Source organism: Simochromis diagramma, unplaced genomic scaffold (genome assembly GCF_900408965.1).
Source record: "Simochromis diagramma unplaced genomic scaffold, fSimDia1.1 OVJJ01000433.1, whole genome shotgun sequence".
Taxonomy (NCBI): Eukaryota; Metazoa; Chordata; class Actinopteri; order Cichliformes; family Cichlidae; genus Simochromis; species Simochromis diagramma.
The window spans coordinates 5,753,743-5,772,075 of NW_024387031.1; the positions used below are offsets into that span (position 1 = coordinate 5,753,743).

At 41.2% G+C, this 18,333-nt stretch overlaps 1 protein-coding gene across 1 annotated transcript; it reads right to left on the reverse strand.

Annotated features, from left to right (window-relative positions):
* Nucleotides 1–318: 318 nt before the first annotated feature.
* Nucleotides 319–17,543, reverse strand: emx3 (empty spiracles homeobox 3). Its single transcript, XM_040043201.1, has 3 exons — nt 16,775–17,543; nt 6,934–7,118; nt 319–2,915 (listed from the first exon to the last, which is right to left on the reverse strand). The coding sequence occupies exons 1-3, from the start codon at nt 17,139–17,141 to the stop codon at nt 2,748–2,750; spliced, it is 720 nt and encodes a 239-aa protein (XP_039899135.1). The 5' UTR covers nt 17,142–17,543; the 3' UTR covers nt 319–2,747.
* Between the last annotated feature and the right edge of the window lie 790 nt (nt 17,544–18,333).

The following is an 18,333-nucleotide window of genomic DNA, read 5'->3' on the forward strand; positions in this document are numbered from 1 at the left end:
CAAACTGCTCCGGGATCAGCTGCTTCCTGCGCCGCCGCTGTGGAAAGCTGCCAAAATGTTCCTGCAGGAGTTTGAATCGAACTTTATTTTTCTCATTGTCACCACATCTCTTTAAAATGAGCCTGACATATTTCAAACACGCACCGACAAACATGTTTATGACCTCGTTTGAGTCCTGCTGCCACAAAAACTCACAAAATGTAGATTAATCCTGAACAAGTGCTTTGCTTTTCTTCTGCTTTAGGTGGTTAACTACTTCCTGTTTTTGTTTTTTAAATCAAACTAATTTCCAAGTTTCATTGCTTTGTTTTTGTTTTGTTGTTTTTGTTTAGTTTTTTTTTTTTTTTTTGGGGGGGGGGGGGGGGTAATAACTTGACTTATGACAGAGAAGACTTTAGATCTTAGTCAACATAATGAAATGGATTAATCCACTGCTGAAAATAGTCTTTTTGACAATTTCACTATTTCTTGTCTTTTTTAAAATTAAAAAAGACAAGAAATAAATATGTCTTCACACTGTTATTATCTTAGATTCTTAGATACCTAAAATTTTATGTTTTCAATTGACTTTTCCCAACATGAAGACCTAAAAGTGCAGAGATAAAACCTTGTTAAGTTTTGTTCACAGATTTCACACCAGTTAAGTTCATGAATAAATATTTTTTGTGTAACTAAACACCCAAAAATAAGAGTCTGAGTCATTTTTACAAATCTGGATTGATCCACCGCTGAAAATAGTCCCTAAGAATTTACCTTTTCTGCCTGAGGAATTTGCTTTTATAACAATTTTTAGATTGTTTTAATCTAAAGATTTAAAAACTACTGAGGAAAAAAATGTATTTTAATCTTCAGTTGATGTTTACATTTTTTTCACAACAGAGCAGAAAGAAAAGTTTGTGGAGTAATATCTAAATGTTTGAATTGGTTTGATAAACCCAGTCAAATGCAGACTCATTCAATTAAACAAAGGTTACCCGTCAGTGTGCGTGACCTCCAACTCGTTAATGAGTGTTTGTGTCGTGTTGTCAAAGGCTCAGGATAAACTCGGAGCTCAAGCTGATCAGATTTGTTGACAATAAGAAAAACATTTAATATTTGCAGATGTTTAAACTCTGCTCAGGTTTTCCTTCAGGGGGTTACTATAAAAACAGGAGACAACGGTTCGTCCAGCAGGACGTTAGCCTCAGTCTGTGATTACACCCCGTCTGCTGATGCTGGGCACATCTGTTAAACTTCATCTGCAGACACCTGAACGCCTCTCTGCAGACTAAGTTTGTTCCTCAGTCTCGGGTTATCACAAAGATAAAAACCAGGGGTGATGATGAAATGTAAAAATTTTAATGTGTCTTACTTATTTTTATCCCCAGAGCACAAAAAAGCCAAAAACGCCATCTTTTGATGACCCAGATTTACGTCTGAGGGTGTTTCCAGAATCCTCCGAGACTCTCATTTTAAAGGTTTTTTCCATGAGAACATGTGGCCTTCGTTTTTGAAAACTGATTTTTAATGACTGACCTGTTTTGGGTGTAAATGCGTGACCTTTTTTGGCTCTCAGCCCCGAGTTAAAGTCTGGAATGTAAAGACTGACACAAACCCCTTTAACATGGTATCCCTGCCCTCGTCATCATAAACCCCCTCCTGTCTGCCTCCTGGACGAACCTCGTCTCTCTGCTTTGCCCTCGTTCAGCTTGGTGGATTTCCTCCACCCGAGCGAGCGGCTGCCTTCTGTCGCAGACATACACTCAGAAGCCTTCATCCCGGCAGCGCCTCCTCTCACGTTAGTCTCTTTTTCTTTTTTTAATTTCAGGACGGCGGCTTCGTTTGGCACCGCCAAGTGTTCAGTCAGCAGCTGTGACCACATTTCTACTTTTTTAGTTTTGCTTCTCAGAAACATCAAAGTTCAACTCTGAAAGGAAAAATGTCCGGGCGCCATCCAGGGAAGTCCGTGAGTCCTTGGAAAGGTAAGCTGTCAGTTTCTGTCTGTGTGTGTGTGTGTGTGTGTGTGTGTGTGTGTGTGTGTGTGTGTGTGTGTGTGTGTGTGTGTGTGTGTGTGCGCGCACCATGAGTCCAGATAAAAACTGTCCTAATGTTGTGGTAAAAAAAAAAAAAAAAAAACCTTCACAGCGATTAAATATTATTGGGTCTCTAAAATTTTGAAAAACGCAGTGATTTACAGGAAGAAGCGGGGCGAGCGAGTCAGCATTTAGTGAACTTCCAAAATAAGATCATGGGGATCGTCCTCAGTCATTCTGTCAGATTAAGAATAATTAACATTGCACCTCAGACACTGAGGGCTGAGGAGGGCCTCGTGGTGCGTTCACTGTCCAGGCTCTCAGACATAAGGATGCACTGTGCTCCATGTGAACTGAAGCTGCTTCAGTTTGGTTTTAACGTCCGACTGAAAGCTTTGGCGCTTCCAGCCGGTTTATTTTACCTGGATGAAAAATCTGGCTCATTTTACTCATGTGACTTTAAATCACATTAAAAGTGAACTTATTTACATCCTGGTAAACAATCTGAAAAGCAGATTTGATTGTTCTGATGCTGATATTTCACCTTATGTAAAGAACTGAACTGGAGTGCCTTTCAAAATAAAAGCTGTGTGCCTTATGAGGTGCCTGAACACACCTTAAAGTCCTGCAGGTGTCTTCAAGCTATCCTGACCCAGGGGCAGTTTCTGTGTTTGTGTGTGTGTGTGTGTGTGTTTCTGTGTATCAACAGCTTCGTGACGGTGCGATCGCTGCGCTCTAGTCCTCGCTAATGACGTCCACGTCCTCGCCGCTGGCCTGCTGCGTCGCAGCTCTCCAGCGGCTCACGTGCTGGCTGCCCTTCCTCTTCTGCTGAGCTTCAGGAGACTCTTCCTCCAACTTCTGACGCTTGTGCTTCGTCCTGCGGTTCTGAAACCACACCTTCACCTGCACACAGAGACACACGTAGGGCTGAGCACACCTGAATAAAGACATTATTCAATCTGTGGTGCAGGGAGAAAAGATTTCGACTAAAACTAATTTCCCTCTCTTAGACTCGTTTAAGAGCCTCTTTTATTGTTTTAGATTTTATTAAAATTATTCATATTTTATTTCTTGTCCATAAATGTATGAACAACCAGAACAAACCCTACAGCTGGTGTGAAGAAGATCTTTTAGATTTCTGAATTTAAAGAGCTCTTCTCTCCGTCACATTTAGTTTGAATTAAACTGACCTCAGTTGTCAGTATAAAGTGAAATAAATATGTACCGTTTATTATTCCCTCGAGGCTTATGCAAGAATCAGACTGAACAGTCCAACCATCTTAAACCTTTAGAAACTGTTTGTGAACTGGATTCTTTTCACACAGAAAAATCTTCACAAAACTGATTTTCTAGATGTTTTACAAACACACAAATGTCCATTTTTTAATGGTTTTCTTTTGTCACATCTAGTTTTAGTTTTTAGTTTTTATCTTCCACGGTGGAGTTATGATCATGCTGTGGGGTTGCTCGTCCATAAGTGGCACAGAGAACAGCAGAGTATTTAAAGATGGAAGATCATATTCCCAAGAAGACTTGAAGACGTTGAGGTACTGCACAACAAAGTGAAGGTGTGTTTATTCTGCACATGTGACGAGTACACAAGTATTACTTAAATAAACACCCGAGAACTCTGAGAGCTACTCTTTGGAATCCTGTGCTGCCGTCAGTGCTGATGATACACGTGTGCGAGCCTCGCAGTGATTTAAAACCTCTACGCTGGTAAAACACGGCTGTGACACGCAGAACTGTTAAAACTCGTCGAGCTTGCAGCGAGCTCACGTTGCACAATCTGCCGACTGAATCGACAGTAAATCTGGATGGCAGAATACAGATAGACATGATAGAAACATATCGTTCCCCAAGGCCTCGGGTGACACTTTAATAATATCAGATCTTCGAGCTCTCAATGAGAAGGCAGTTAAAGATAGGAAGAAATGTGAGACTTGATTTTCCTGCTGGGTTCTTGCACCACAGGTCACACTCGTCACTCTCACACTAAATGAAGAGTCAGGAGCTCATTAGTCTCCAGATGAAGCAAAGGAAAGTGATTATCAGGCTCCTCTCAGAGCCTCAGGACTGAAAACAACAAATCTGCCTCAGTTAAACATGACTAACCTGTGTGGGAGAGAGTTGTAGCCCCAGAGTGAGGGACTGGACTTTAACCAAAGCTGTCATTTAACCAGTCACTCGATCTGTCTTCCATTCCTAAGAATGAGGTGTTGGATACTAACTACCCAAATCAGCTTCTCCAGCAGCACGTCAGCTTTTTCCAGCTCTGTCCGATATCACTTCCATGATCTGAACAGCAGGATAACCAAGCTCTTCCTGCTGTTCAGATCATGTTTTCGGAGGTCTTTGGAGGTGCTGGGCTAGATTATATATCCCACCTAGTCCGGGAATATCTCGAGCTTCACCAGCAGGAACTGGAAAATGCCGCTGGAACATCTAGATCCAGAGACAGCACCGTCCAGGTCTGAAAAGTGAAGCCGGTGCAGAGGTGTCTTAACCCTGCTTTGTTTGTGATGGCCACCATGGCCACTTGTTAGATAAATGTTCAGGTTATATAGAAGTCTGCCGTGACCTGTGACCTCAGTGAGCACCTTCCTGATGAGTTAATGACCTCAGTCGTTGGTTTGGAGCCTCAGTGAATAAAACATTGCTCATTTTTTAAACTCTAGACGGAGGATGTCCTCACTCTCACATAGATCGACCAGTAAACTGCTCCGAGGCTGGATCCTGCAAATGTTAGAGCAGGGCTGTCAAACTCGTTTTACATGGAGGGCAACATACAGCCCACTTTGATCAGTGGACCAGTGAAACTCCCTTTATTTAACTGTTTCGACACGATAAAGACAAAGAAAGAAATTTGTCAGCAAAATTACAGAAAAAGTTGTGGTAGCTCATCGTCCACGGTCCAATTTTTTGTTTTCAGAAATTTCTACCATAGAAAGTGAAAAGCAAACTTCTCTGTAATTTAATTGTTTGTTGCTTAATAACTTTGTGTAGTATGAATGGCCATGAGGGAGGTTTTTATCAGTAGGAAAAGCTGTAAAAATACGATTAAAAGTCTAATGTCTGCTTGTGCTTGTTTGCAATGAGCAGCAGATCAAACAAGACAAGAATTATAAATTATAATAATAAATGGCTTCAGGCGCACATTCAGGCCACATGCACACATTTCTGCATCTCTGCCATTCAAACACACTTTATTTTATGTAATATTCAACACTGAACTGTAAATTTAATCTTTTTCAAGGAAGCCATTTTTTATTCAGTGTTTTCATAAAAGCTTATATGGATTCACTACTAGCAGTGGGAACACACATGAGGTTTGAAACCTTTTGTCCTCCATGATGGGAAATAACTGAAACTAAAAACGCGTATGACTTCATCCAGATCCTAATTTTATAAATTCTACACTCAGCTTTCCAAAATCACTGAAATGCAGCCAGATGCTGCTCATTTTACTTTTTCACCCATCTCTTCACTTTTTCCTGATTTTTTTTTTAAATCAGACTCCCCGCCTCTCTGTGTACTTGGCCTGTACCACTATTGTCTGCATGTAATTGGCTGCATGGTTTTCCGTTTCAAAATAAAGTCCCGCCCCTGCCTGCATGGATTTTCTGCAGGGCTGAAGATTTGGCTCCCGCATACTGACAGGCCGAATACAATTACACCGCGGGCCTGATGTGGCCCACGGGCCGGATGTTTGAAACCGCTGTGTTAGACCAACATGCCCTCGAGGTGCTGTCACTGTAAGCGATAATCCTACTGCGGCCCCTCATCGGGCCCCCGTCCCAGTGGCCTTCCAGTGATGGCTGTTTATTGATTGAAGCTGATGTTTTAGGAAAGCCCTGAGACGTCCTGCAGGAGCGACTCGATCATTACTGCAAAGAGCTGTGATTTATGTGCGATTAATAACCGCTGCTGGCTGATTCCCAGCTGATTGATGGATCACTCACTGCCTGTCTTCCTGTCCTCTGCTGTGAAATTAGCTCATAAAAAAGGTGTGTGAATCACTGGCGTCAGGGCGCATATCACCGCGCCGACCTGATGACAAACACTGTTGATCAGCCCTGAGAAAAGGCAGCGGGAGCTGACTAACCGTCGACTCACTCCTCCCCCCGCCATTCCTCCAGGCTGGATCCCAGCCAGCAGCCTGACGCCAGACAGAGCTTCATCCCGACGGATGGCAAGGAGCCCGGCGAGCAAGGCACCAACACAGGTAGGGTTACAGGTTCAAATCCCAAACACACACTGTGAGTGTTTTTAATTAAGAGATTCACTCATTCACCTCTTCTTATTCTCACGCTGTATTTTGTATTTTTATTCAGTCTTTGGTTTTTGCCTAAAATATTGTTCTTTATGGGCAGTTTATCCTCATCCATCCACCGATCCATCCATTCATCCTTCCACTCATCCATTCATCCACCCCCTCATCTATTCATCCTTCCACTCATCCATCCATCCATTCATCCACTCATCCATTTACTCACAAAGAAATATGCTTTGTTATCTTTGTTTCCTGGATTGTTTTCATTCATTCATTAAAGGGTATTGGTAGAGTTTGGGGTCACACATTCATCAGACAATAATTTATTCATGAATTCACTCATTTGTCCTAAAAGAAATCATTGTGGTTTGTTTACATGTTTTTTTTTCACAAACATGCCAAAATTTGTGTGGTTCATTAAAAAGTTCATTAATTTATTCATCCGTACACAGGATGGACTCTCGAACTCGTCATTCATTCATTTATATGTGGATTTTCATCCATTCATCTCGTTTAAATTCACCCTGCGGTTTTTGAGAAGTTTTTTTTATTCTCTGCTAAACTGTGAAATCATCATTTTCTCTGCTAAATCCGCCTTCTCCTCCCATCATGCCTTGCTCCTCCTGCTCGGTTTCCCATGATGCCTACCTGCGTCTCGGTCAGGCACAGCCCGCTGGCCAGCTGCTTCCTCTCCGCTCCGACCACATAGTGATTTTTCTCAAAGGCTCGCTCAAGGCGGAGCAGCTGCGAGGGCGAGAACGCCGTCCGGATCCGTTTGGGTTTCCTGGAGAATGGACCGTGAAGCAGCAGGTTCTCCGGACTGCTGTCCTCACCTGAACACACACACACAGAGAGCTGAGTTAGTTTGTAAAAATGAGTTTAGTGTATGTTCAGTGATCCCTGCTGCTCCGACCACTCAGTTTGTCAGTTTTTTCTAATCTTGGATACTTGTGATGTCATTGGGGGGGAGCATATCCCCCCTGAGGGAGAGCCAATCAGAGGAAAGCTGGTGTAAGGAGGAGCTTATTCCAGGCAGGATGAAGGGAGAAGCTTGGTCACTGTTCAGTGTGACATAAAGAAGGATTATTTTGAATCGTAAATCATGCAAAGCTGCTCTCTTGACTGGAAGTCTGAATACACACAAACACTCACAAACGTTTTATTTTCTGATTAAAACACCCCAAGCAGAGCCTGCAGGCTCATAGCTGGACTGTTTGTGGCCTTAAAGGCAAAATCCAGGGCACAGCAGGCTGTGAAATTACTAACTCATCTGGAGAGCAGTGGGAATCATTTCAGGCTACTGAGTGACTCACCAACATTTTTATGTTGACTCTTTTTCACCAAATTCTGCTCTCAGATCTTCATTTTATTTCATGACATGAAAAGTGTAGTGCTGCATTAATAGATGATAACTACATTGGTGACATTTTGGAGTAAGTGGCTTGAATTACTTTTTACAAGTAGTAAGCAGGCAACGTGATCAATTACTCCTGAAAAGGTAAAGTCTAATGTGGGACTTTTTTTCTGGGTAGCAATCGCACACTGATCCTCACAGAGACAGGAATGTGCAGCAGCACAGCTCATCATTGTTATAGCACGTTGTGTGTGTGTGTGTGTGTGTGTGTGTGTGTGTGTGTGTGTGTGTGTGTGTGTGTGTGTGTGTGTGTGTGTGTGTGTGTTTGCTCTGGCTAATCTGAACAAACACCTCGTCTGTTTGACATTTGCATCTGGATGTGCAGCTTGACCACAGCCTGCACCTTCAAACTTTCCCAGTTGAATCCCGCGAATGACGTTTTGTGTTTCATGTTTTCTGAAATGTTAATTTTAAACATACAAATGAAGCTTTATCTGCTGAAATCACCACTCATTTGGATGATTTTCCAGAACAGAAATCTGAATATCGCTTCCGTTTTCTCTTTAATTTGTGCCCAGGTAAATGTCAGAGGTCTGGATATCGTTTATAAGTTTATACAGGAGTTTGTGGGACTAAAATCTATAAACCAGGAAATGAAAAGTGAACATGTGGCAGGATTCAAACTGGGAAATTATTTCACTGCTTTAGTCCAAAACAGAAGCAGCTTTTATAGACAAACGTCACAAAGTGCTTCACGGAAATGCAAAGCAGCAAAATCTGGAGCCCAAAGAAAAAATGCGAGATTAGATAAAATAAGGCAGGAATTTGAAAACGAGGGGAAACAAACATTAAAACACAGGTGACGGACACGTCTGTGCATCAGCAAGCACACCTGCCGTGCTCGTTTAAGGAGGACCTGTGGACGAGCGAAGGCCTAAAGAAAACTACAGATGTGGGCCACATCTGGGTCAGAACTGCCAACTTTCAGGTTACTTTGGTCCTAAATGACGGTGTTGAGAGAACAAGTAGTCAAGTTTCGTGAACATATGTGATTGCTTTTTCTATTAAAGCTTTAAAAATGAAAAAAAAATGTTTTGGATGTTGGTTTTGGTCAGAGATAAAATAAAAATAAAAAACTAAAAAAAAACCCTCAAACATCTTTCATGTTTTAAAATTGGATTTTCGAAAAACTCCCAGAGCTCGGTCTTCGGGATGTTTGAGGGTAAATGTCTGCTGCCACAGCTGTGAGCCTGGAGCTCAGGGATGCACAGAACGACGGACGCTTCAAGTCCCTGAAATATTTGGAGGTCTGTAGACTTTAATTTCTAGTTTCTCGTAAACAACGTACAGATTATTCTTTAAAACCAGCTGAAGGCTTTCACACAGATTAAACCCAGGTATGACACCATGCACCAAATCCAGATCAACTGTTTCAGAAACAGCAGGTTTCGGTTCTCCTTCATCTTCCTGATGTGAATTACTCGCATGTTTGACATTCATAGAGCCACAGGATCAGATATTTACTTTACAACACATGAAGGACCGAGGTCAGCACGTTTTCTACATAATGCAATTTAAAAACAGTCCCTAAGATTTTTTTTTTAAAGATGCTAGAAAATCATCTAAAAATGACAGCAGGGAGCTGAAACTGTCCACCTTTGTCTTTACGTCAGATCCTTCCAGCTGTCAGGCAAACTCAGTGCAAACTTCCTGTCTTCACTCAACCTGCAAACATCTGTCAGACCACCAGCAGGTCACCAGTGTCAGGGTGGATTTTACCCACGTTCCTAAAAGGCGTTCGTTCCCGTTATCAGATTTAGATCCTTAGCAACAGCAAACAGGTAAAAAATCTAAATTTCAGTGTGACTCTAACATGGATGTGAAAATGTGCCGCTCGTGTCAGTTCTCAGTTATAGAGATCATGGCAGACTTGAGAGGCTGAAAAGAAAACGACTGGACTTCTTTAAGTGTCTGAAGACGCTTCCGCTCACATCCAAGAGGCTTCTTCAGGTCTACAAACAAACGCTGGAGAGGTGACGACAGATAACAGCGGGTCAAAGAGGACGATGCCACCTTGAGTTTAAACAAACTCTCCGCCGTCTGTTTTGGACTTTGAGGTGACTGTTGCTGTGATTTGGCGCCGCATAAAGGAAACTGAACTGAATTGCATAGATTTGAGGTGAAACGTCCATGTGTCCAATCACCGTCAGGATTGGAACCGTCAGGAGATGTTCGCCAGTTCAAATCCTGAACAAAGAGACGAATGTGCTGCTGACCAACGAGGAACGTGAGGCGAACGGTTGAGTTTTAGAAAAAGCATCAGTTTAAAGCTTTGAATGAATATTTTTCTTTCTCTGAACAAAACGGGACGTCGGAAGACGACGGCCGGGACTCATTTTTGACCGCGTCACATCTTCTTTTGTGCAAATCTGAGAAACTGGCCGAACAGAAGCGAGTTCAGTTTCAGACGTCAGCCACAGAAATGTAAATTAGCTACGTGAAACGAAGATGATGAAGTTGATTTTCCAGCTAACACGCGCTTAAATCTGATCTGCGGTCAGATTTTACTGCGGTGAATCATCGTTTTACCGATCACAGGCTGAAAACGAGACGCTCATTTGTTTATGAGACGCGCGCGGTGAAAGAAATCTGAGCGAGAGCGTCGCCGCCGCTTCTCTTTGTGTGACTCGTTTTCTGACCGTTTATTAAAATCGCACGGAAATATCTTTCTTAATATTTTACATAAAAACAAATCCGACTTCTGCCCGAGGACGATGCGCGTTACGCAAAAACGGTGGCGGCTTCGTGGAGGCGAGGAGGACAATTGCCGACACGTTCTCACGCCTTTTATCCCACCTTAGCGTCTCTAAAGCGACATTCATATGCAAACGCGGACTCGGGTGGCGTGACTCATGGCCGCCTCGCCTTGCAAATAGTTCTGTTGAGTGTCAAATGATGTTTTAATGTAACAACGGTGAGATTTTCAGGCAGGTCAAAGGTTGCGAAGCGCCTTGGCGGCAGCTTCATGGCGGGAAAAATCAGCGGCTCGAAGCAGCGGGCGCACTGGAAAGGTTGAAGCACAAGAAGAAGAACGTGTTAGTCGGTTGGCAGGATTTAAATTTTTAAATTTAAATTTTTAACAAATAATAAAAGTCAGTTTATGAATTTTACTCAAAAATAAAATAAAATAAAATAAAAACGTGACATCGAAACTTCCGAACTTCACGAACATTTCTGAAAACAGAAATGACACAACTTCATCCTCTTCAAAGGTCCAGAGAGAATAAGGAGAAGTTTAGGCGTCAGCGACATTTCAGTATAAAGACTTGACCAACGCGTTTCAGCGCGCGGCCTTCATCAGGTCAGTTTCACGTCTCTCAGCTGCATCTACGTCACACGAGCGACACGTTGACCATTAGGAGAAAAAATGAACTGTGAGTCCTTCATTAAACATCCAACCTCCTAATGTACTGCACAAAAAGCTGATAAAAATGGGAAATTCGGGAAAAAGTAGATCATGTTAAGCTTTGAGAATAATTTATAACCTCCAGATCAAAAGTTAAAAACCCAGCAGAAAAGGCGCCACAAGAAAAGATCGTTTAGTCCTTTTTTCACAATTAAGCTCCATAAACATCTGGAACAGCCAGCAGAGGTAAAGCGTGACCGACTCGAGCTCAAATGTAACGTCCCCGTGTAAAAACACAGGTTTCAGAAAAACGTGGTTTCAGATTCCAGACTAAAAGCTTCTGCTTGTTTCTTTTGTTTCCCGCCTCCACCTGAAGTTTCATACTCTGCAGTGGAACCAGGGCGACGCAGCCGTCTCCACCACATACACCACACACAATTTACAGTCGGGCTGTCCCCGTCACGCGTGAGAGTCCGAGGGAAGGCGAGCGAGTAGAACAAAGACAAGCAGCTGAAGGCTGGAAAACAGCCCAGAAACACCAGCAAAACACAAAAATACGACAAAGTCAGCGCCTGCAGACTCACTGCGGTTTGTTTGTTTGTTTTAATTGTTTGTTTGAGTTTTTATCAGTTTCAGTGTTACCTTGATTTGCACAAGCAAAGCCTTGCAAAGCTCTTCACCCGTTTACACACAAAGACTAAAACTGAACACTTTAGCCTACATCTCGTTATTTATTTAAGCATAGAATGCAGTTATGTTGCTTTTATTTTTTTAACCTGTCACCTGAAATATTTTTATCACCTAGTTGTAGTTTTACTTTCATTGCACTAACCCTGACTGGGAAAAGATACGCTCCAATAAATGTTCAGATAAATAAACGAGGAAATGTGAAATTATTATATTAAACACGATTATTTCATAGAGAACTAGAGAAGTCCAGGAGTTTATGACGTCAAATAAACTGTAAAATTTTCTAAAATGTAGAAAACACTGTGCACACATTCATGTTCTGTTTAAAATTTCTGTCAGATGTGAAGAAGAACATTTAATTAGGTCACTTCCGAAAAGAAAAGACACAAAATCAGCCAGAAACCTGAACTCCGACACTGAATCGCACATCTGGAGGAGGCTGAATAGCTTCACATAAATAAAGAAGCGCGCCCACAGCGAGACTGAAGCTAACGCACCCTCAAAAACACCATCAACATCAGCTTCACGCAGCAGAACCAACGCCTGCAGCCTCGCTGGGGGGTTTTCACCTCCGAGAGGGAGAGAAGCAGGTCATGTGACCGGTCCGGTCTGTCAGCAGGATTATTCAAACTTTCACTTTCATGATTTCAATCAAACAGGTTTACATGAAAAGTTTCTCTGGAGCTGAGAGACAGGATGAAACTGGTGAACTGTCGCTCATCAAACTGAAGTAAGAACAACTAAAGACGCCCGTGAGGGTCGTCTTTAATGACACCTGCGTGGTTTGTAGAAAAGCTTAAAGAGACTGCAGCTAAACATCCAAACTGGAGCTCAAGACGAAGCCTCGAGCTAAAAACTTAGCTTACAGTGACAAAGAAATGTAAAACAACTTCTCTTTGTTTCTAAGATCAATTTTAATGTTCCTTGGTGAGCTCCATCGATCGTGAATCATTACAATCAATTATCAGCTGAAGTTTCTGAAAAGAATAAATAGACGATTTTCTGGCTGAACTTAAATTACAGTTCATTAAAAAATCAGAGCATCCCTCTCCAGCAGTTTCATATTTCAGCTTGAAAAAACAAAGTATTTTTGTGGGCTGTTGATTATTTTGTCAGTTAAGTCTTTTTAAGCCTTTAGATGTGTGAATATAAATGTCTGATTAATGATGATTAAAGTGCTTCAGGAAGCAGGAAACATGTCACGGGTGTGTCACATCTGCACATCTGCACTGAAACAGATGCTAAACATCATCAGAGTTCAGGTTTTAGTCTGTAATAAACAGGAAGTGGGTCATGGCACACGCCGCCATGTTTGAAGGTTAACGGTCTTTAAAACGCAGATTTCACTTTTCTGAGAATAAATAAATAAAAAATGAGCAGTACGGCGACCCATACTGCTCATTTCCATAATCCTCCAGTATCTCAGCCTGGGCCTCTCAGTTCATCCTCAGTCTGACAAAAGCAGTTTTAGCTCCTCCCCCTTTTAATACAACCTTCTTCTGATTGGCTGCCGTTACCAAACCAAAGGCCTGAGCAAAAACAACAAAAGGAATCATAGAAGAACCAAAAACTGATGGTTCACAGGCGCTCACAGACAATCAGCAGAAGTATTAAGAAATGTAAAAAAAAATAAATAAATAACCTGACTCGTTTGATTTTTGGGTTTTTTCCAAACACGTCGACTTAGTTTCATCTTATTGTAAAGTTACTTCAGGCAAAGAGTCGAAAACACGATCGCAGAGGGACGCAAAACGAAAAACTCAAAACAACTTAAGATCTGCAACAAAGGAAACAACCACAAAAACTCTAAACTACACAAAAATACAAAAACTGCCACAAGGAGTCACAAAGAACCAGAGCAGAACTCAACAGGACTAAAGATTACAGCAAAAAGATCCAAACTCCCAAAGAGTAGATAAACGGCGGGCAGGAGCGGGAAAACAACGCTTCGAACTACAACCAAAAATAAATTTATGAAAGAGTTTCTGCTCGATTTTGGTGAAATGCAGAAATGTGATGAGCCAGAAATCAAAAATTTGTTTGGACGGGAAAAAAAGGAAGTTTGAGCTGAAGCGTGTGTGTGTGTGTGTGTGTGTGTGTGTGTGCCGGGGGGGAGGTTAATCAGTTCACCTGAGGGAAAGGTAACTCTGCAGTTTAACTCTATTTACACTCTCTCTCACACACACACACACACGTGTTGCCACAAATGTTCATTATATCGATCCGCTGCTGAAAATAATCCCAAAGCTGCGGTCCTTTTGAACTTGAAGTGTTTGGGATGTTTATTTTTGTTTCAAATCCGAAGATGTACTAAGCTGAAGGACACATCTGGATCAGAAAAAATATTTTCTCTCTCTGGGCAGTGAATTCTGAAAATGCTGATTTATAACTGAGAAAAAATAGAATTTACATTTTGGTGATTAATTGATTAACTTGGGCAAAAAAAAAGGTTAAACAAATTACCAAAACTTCCTTGGACTTAAAACTCTAAAAATATTAATTCAACTGAAAATAAAAATAACAGTCATAGAAGAAAAGCAGCAGATTATCTTGTTTTAATCACTGAACTCTGAAAAGATTTATTTTTGTTTACCTTTGGTTGAAAATTTACAAAAGGGTTTAAAGCAAAATTTATTTTTTCCTTAAGTCCCCACAATTACGTAGATATTTAATTGTATAATTAAAAAAAATAGTATGGATAAAATGTTTCCTCTCATAAATCAGCTGTCAACTGAAGCTGAAACAGAGATTTCTGAGTCTCTTCTTTAAAAATGATGACTGGATCCAGTCGTGAATGTAAATAAAGTTGTTGTAATGGGACTGGAAAAACAAAAACAGGCCACAGAAATCTTACAAATATTCCTAACATAGATAACTGCATAAATAAATGTGTAGATATCATAAAGCGGGCTAACACTCAGGTTTTTATTTGACACAATCTGAGTTTACTTTATGGTTTCAATTTTTTCTCATAATATATATATATATTTTAACAGCAGTGATTCATAAAAAGGTTGAGACGTGATGTCACGGAGAAACTGGATTTAAGAATTCAACCGAGAGACGAAAACGTTATTGAAACTTCAGTGAAACCTGTGAACCAAACATGACCGAGCTGCAGCTCAGCTCAGGTTCAGCCTGTCAGGTGAATCTCGCCTGTTCAGTGTCAGGATTATTTATTTATTTATTTATTTATTTGAGTTTGTAGCTCACATGCACGTGTGTTTTTGGTTATTTTCCAAAAATCCTATTATTTTAATTTCTTTTATTTAATAAAATTGTTTTGTTTCATATTTGAACTGATTCTCAACAACTGTTTTTCCCCTGTTTGTTTTCACACTTTTATTCCAGGCTTTAAAATTTTACTTTTTTTGTATGTTTTCTGTTAATTAACCTGAAGAAATTTGCTTTTTTTGCTTTTAATGAAAAAAATGTAATGTTACAAACATAACCAGATCAAATAAAATTGTTTTTTTTAAATTGTGACACAAATTCATTTACACAACATTTTGATTTTTTTAAATGATTAATTTCATTAGACTTTTTATGACTGCCAATAATTGAGTTTATCAATTTTGTATTCTTTGTTTAGTTTATGTTACATATGTTTAGCTAATATACAAAATGTTTGTTTTATTTACTATTTTCCTTTTCTTTTTAATGTATTTTATTTCTCGAGTAGCATGATTAAATAAGATTTTTTGTTTTGTTTCTTGCTTTATGGTTAATGGAAATAAAAAAGACAAAAAATGAATTTAAAAAAAATATTATTGTTTTATTTTTGTCCTGTTATAACCATCTTCTTCATATTATTATTATTATTACTATTATTATTATTATTAGACACATGACCCGTTTATATGGCTTCACTGAATCAATTAGTTAAATAAATGTCCGTGTTTAGGATAGAAAAACATTTCGTTACTTGAGCTGATCAGATTTTTTTATTGATATTTTTAAAATTTCTGCGGCCTGATTTTAGCTGCTGCGCTTTTTCCGATCACCAATCAAAGAGCAGCTCCCAATAATCAATTTCTTTAAAAAAAAAAAAAGTTCTCTGAAAAACGAAATGACTCTTTAAACGAGACTCTGAATATTTAGTCCACAAAGGAAATTGTGGGGTTTTTTAAATCTCTGTTTGTTGTTGTTTTGATTTGTTTTGTTTTTAGAAAAGTTGAAAGTTTGGATCCATAATCACCTTCATTAATAACACATAAATCACCTGAGCAAAAAACGGTGACATGTTGCCGCTTTAATCGGCGCGCGTCGATCTCACCTAAGCTTTAAAATTAAAAAGTTTTTGTCTGCAGGAAAAAATGAAAAAAAATGAGAAAAGTTTGGAGGAGCAAAAAATTCAACATCGTTAAAAAACAGAAAAACCGACAGAAAGACGAGATTAACGCAGATTATTAAATAATAACATTATTGATATTACAGGTGGGAGTTTCATACTTACACAGGAGCAAATTCTGATTTATAGTGTGTGTGTGTGTGTGTGTGTGTGTGTGTGTGTGTGTGTGTGTGTGTGTGTGTGTGTTTATGAGGGAAAACAGTGAAAGTTCATCGATACTTTTTTGGTTTTTAGAGTCTGGAAAACATCCAAATGACATCAGATTGTTGTGTGTGTGATTCTAAACTCTGACAGTGACTCAGTCTGTTACTACAAAATCCTGTTAGCTCTGAATCTGCAGAGTGCAGAGTATTTCTTTCTCGACCCAAACTGAAATTAAACCAATCAAAACTACCGTTTAAAAAAAATATAATAATAATAATAATAATAATAATAATAATAATAATAATAATAATACCAGAGAACAATTAAATGTCAAACTAAGAGGAAGACTCAGAGAGTTTGGTGCGCTCTCTGCTCACTGAACCCGTTTATTTTAAGACAGCGCACGCGCTCACGTTAGAGAAAAGACCCACGGAGTGTGGAGAGACCGGGTGTGACCCCAAAAGAGCCTGGAAGCGTTTAAAACGCGACAGAAACCACGGGAGTAAGTGCGAGGGTCCCGCCACCCTTCCTCCTCCCGTCTCACCTTGGAAGCGGTGTCCCAGGTACCGGCTCCGCAGCACCCACGGGTAGAAGCTGAGCGCGTCCCGGTGCTGCGGGCTGAAGAAGCTCTGCGGGGGGATCTGCAGCGGGTGCAGCGGCAGCCCGCCGGGGCCCTGTGCGTGTGTGCCGGGCTCCTGCAGCACCATGTCCGGGAACAAAGTCCTCCCGTTGCTCCCCTGGAAGCAGGAGCCGAACACTCCGGCGGCAGCGGCCGGGTGCAGGGAGTCCGGGAAGCGCAGCGCCGTGGGCCGGATGGGCTCCTCCCCGGAGCCGCCGCCGTGATTGCTTCCGTCCTTCCCGACCAGAGACTCGATGGTGAAGCACTTCTTGTTTCCGCCGTGCTGGAACATCGTGAGCACCGCTGCAGACCGAGCGCTCAACTCTTCAACGACCCGCCGTCCAGTCAGTCCAGGTCCGCGGACTCGGGGAGCTCACACTCCCACTCCCCCCATGGTGACTCTCCGCTGTGCGTAAAAGCGCAAATCCGGACACTCCGCACCGGGAAGGGGCCGAAGTTTCCTCTCACCTGTGCCCGGGGTGGGCTCCGCTGTCGGGATGATAGTGCTCAGAGGCTCCGGGTGATCCTCGAACGCGTGTCCTCCTGTCTCGTGCCGCCGCGCGCTGATGTGTGAGTCGAGCCGGGAGTGTCAGTCAGTCAGGAGCCTCGGCACTGATACCTGCCCTCTCTGCCAGAGGTGTGCGCCGAGCATGCGCACAGGCAGCCGCCCCGACAGCCATTTTGTTGATGGAGAGGATGACGGTGAGGAGGAGGAGGAATGTTAAAGGTGATGATGATAATGACTGACAGTGATGAAGAGGATGATTAAGAGGAGGATGATGATGAGAGTGATGAGGTCATAGCAGAGATGATTAATATGAGCTGTCTAATTAAAAATCATCATCTGGTTATCTTCTAATGTTCGTTTAGTGAGAGGGAAATGTGCTTAAAGAAATTTATTTATCGTGGAAATGTGACAAACAGTTGACCCCAGTGTGTGTGGGCGGATTAAGAGACAGTTTGCGCATCTTAGTAATTATTTTTAATTTTTGAAGCAAACAAAAAGAAAAAAACGAATAAATAAGACAGAAAATGAGGCTAAAGAGGCCCGTGGAGCTGTTTTGTCCATCTCTCTAATTATTTTTGTCTCTTTCTGTTTATATAGTGACATAAACGAGGACACAAAACTAATTAAATGAAGGAATGAGACAATATTTAAACTCTGAAGACTATTTGTGGCTACTTTTAGCTGTTTCGTGCCTCTGTTTTTATTTTTTGATGAGGAGGAAGAGAAAAATTAAAAATTAGTCTAAAACTGTTTCTATTGAGGGGCTTCGGGGTGGCAGCCACCTGCTGATCTACCTGAATGTGTATGATGTGAAGTCACAGTAACAACTGTGAGTTTATTACAACTTCCTGTCAACATGGCGCATCTATATGCTGCTGCATAAACGCCCCTGATTTGTTCTCAGATTGTATAAAAACTAGCTTGTGTGTATTTTTGTCAGTGATTTGTTGTCATATGTTTAGGTTTAGTTTCCTGA

Coding starts and splice junctions, on each gene's coding strand:
- emx3 (XM_040043201.1), bottom strand. CDS start 17,141: ATGTTCCAGCACGGCGGAAACAAGAAGTGCTTCACCATCGAGTCTCTG. Junction 7,119..16,774: donor CCTGGGACACCGCTTCCAAG/GTGAGACGGGAG, acceptor GTGTGTGTTCAG/GTGAGGACAGCAGTCCGGAG. Junction 2,916..6,933: donor TGTGCCTGACCGAGACGCAG/GTAGGCATCATG, acceptor CTCTGTGTGCAG/GTGAAGGTGTGGTTTCAGAA.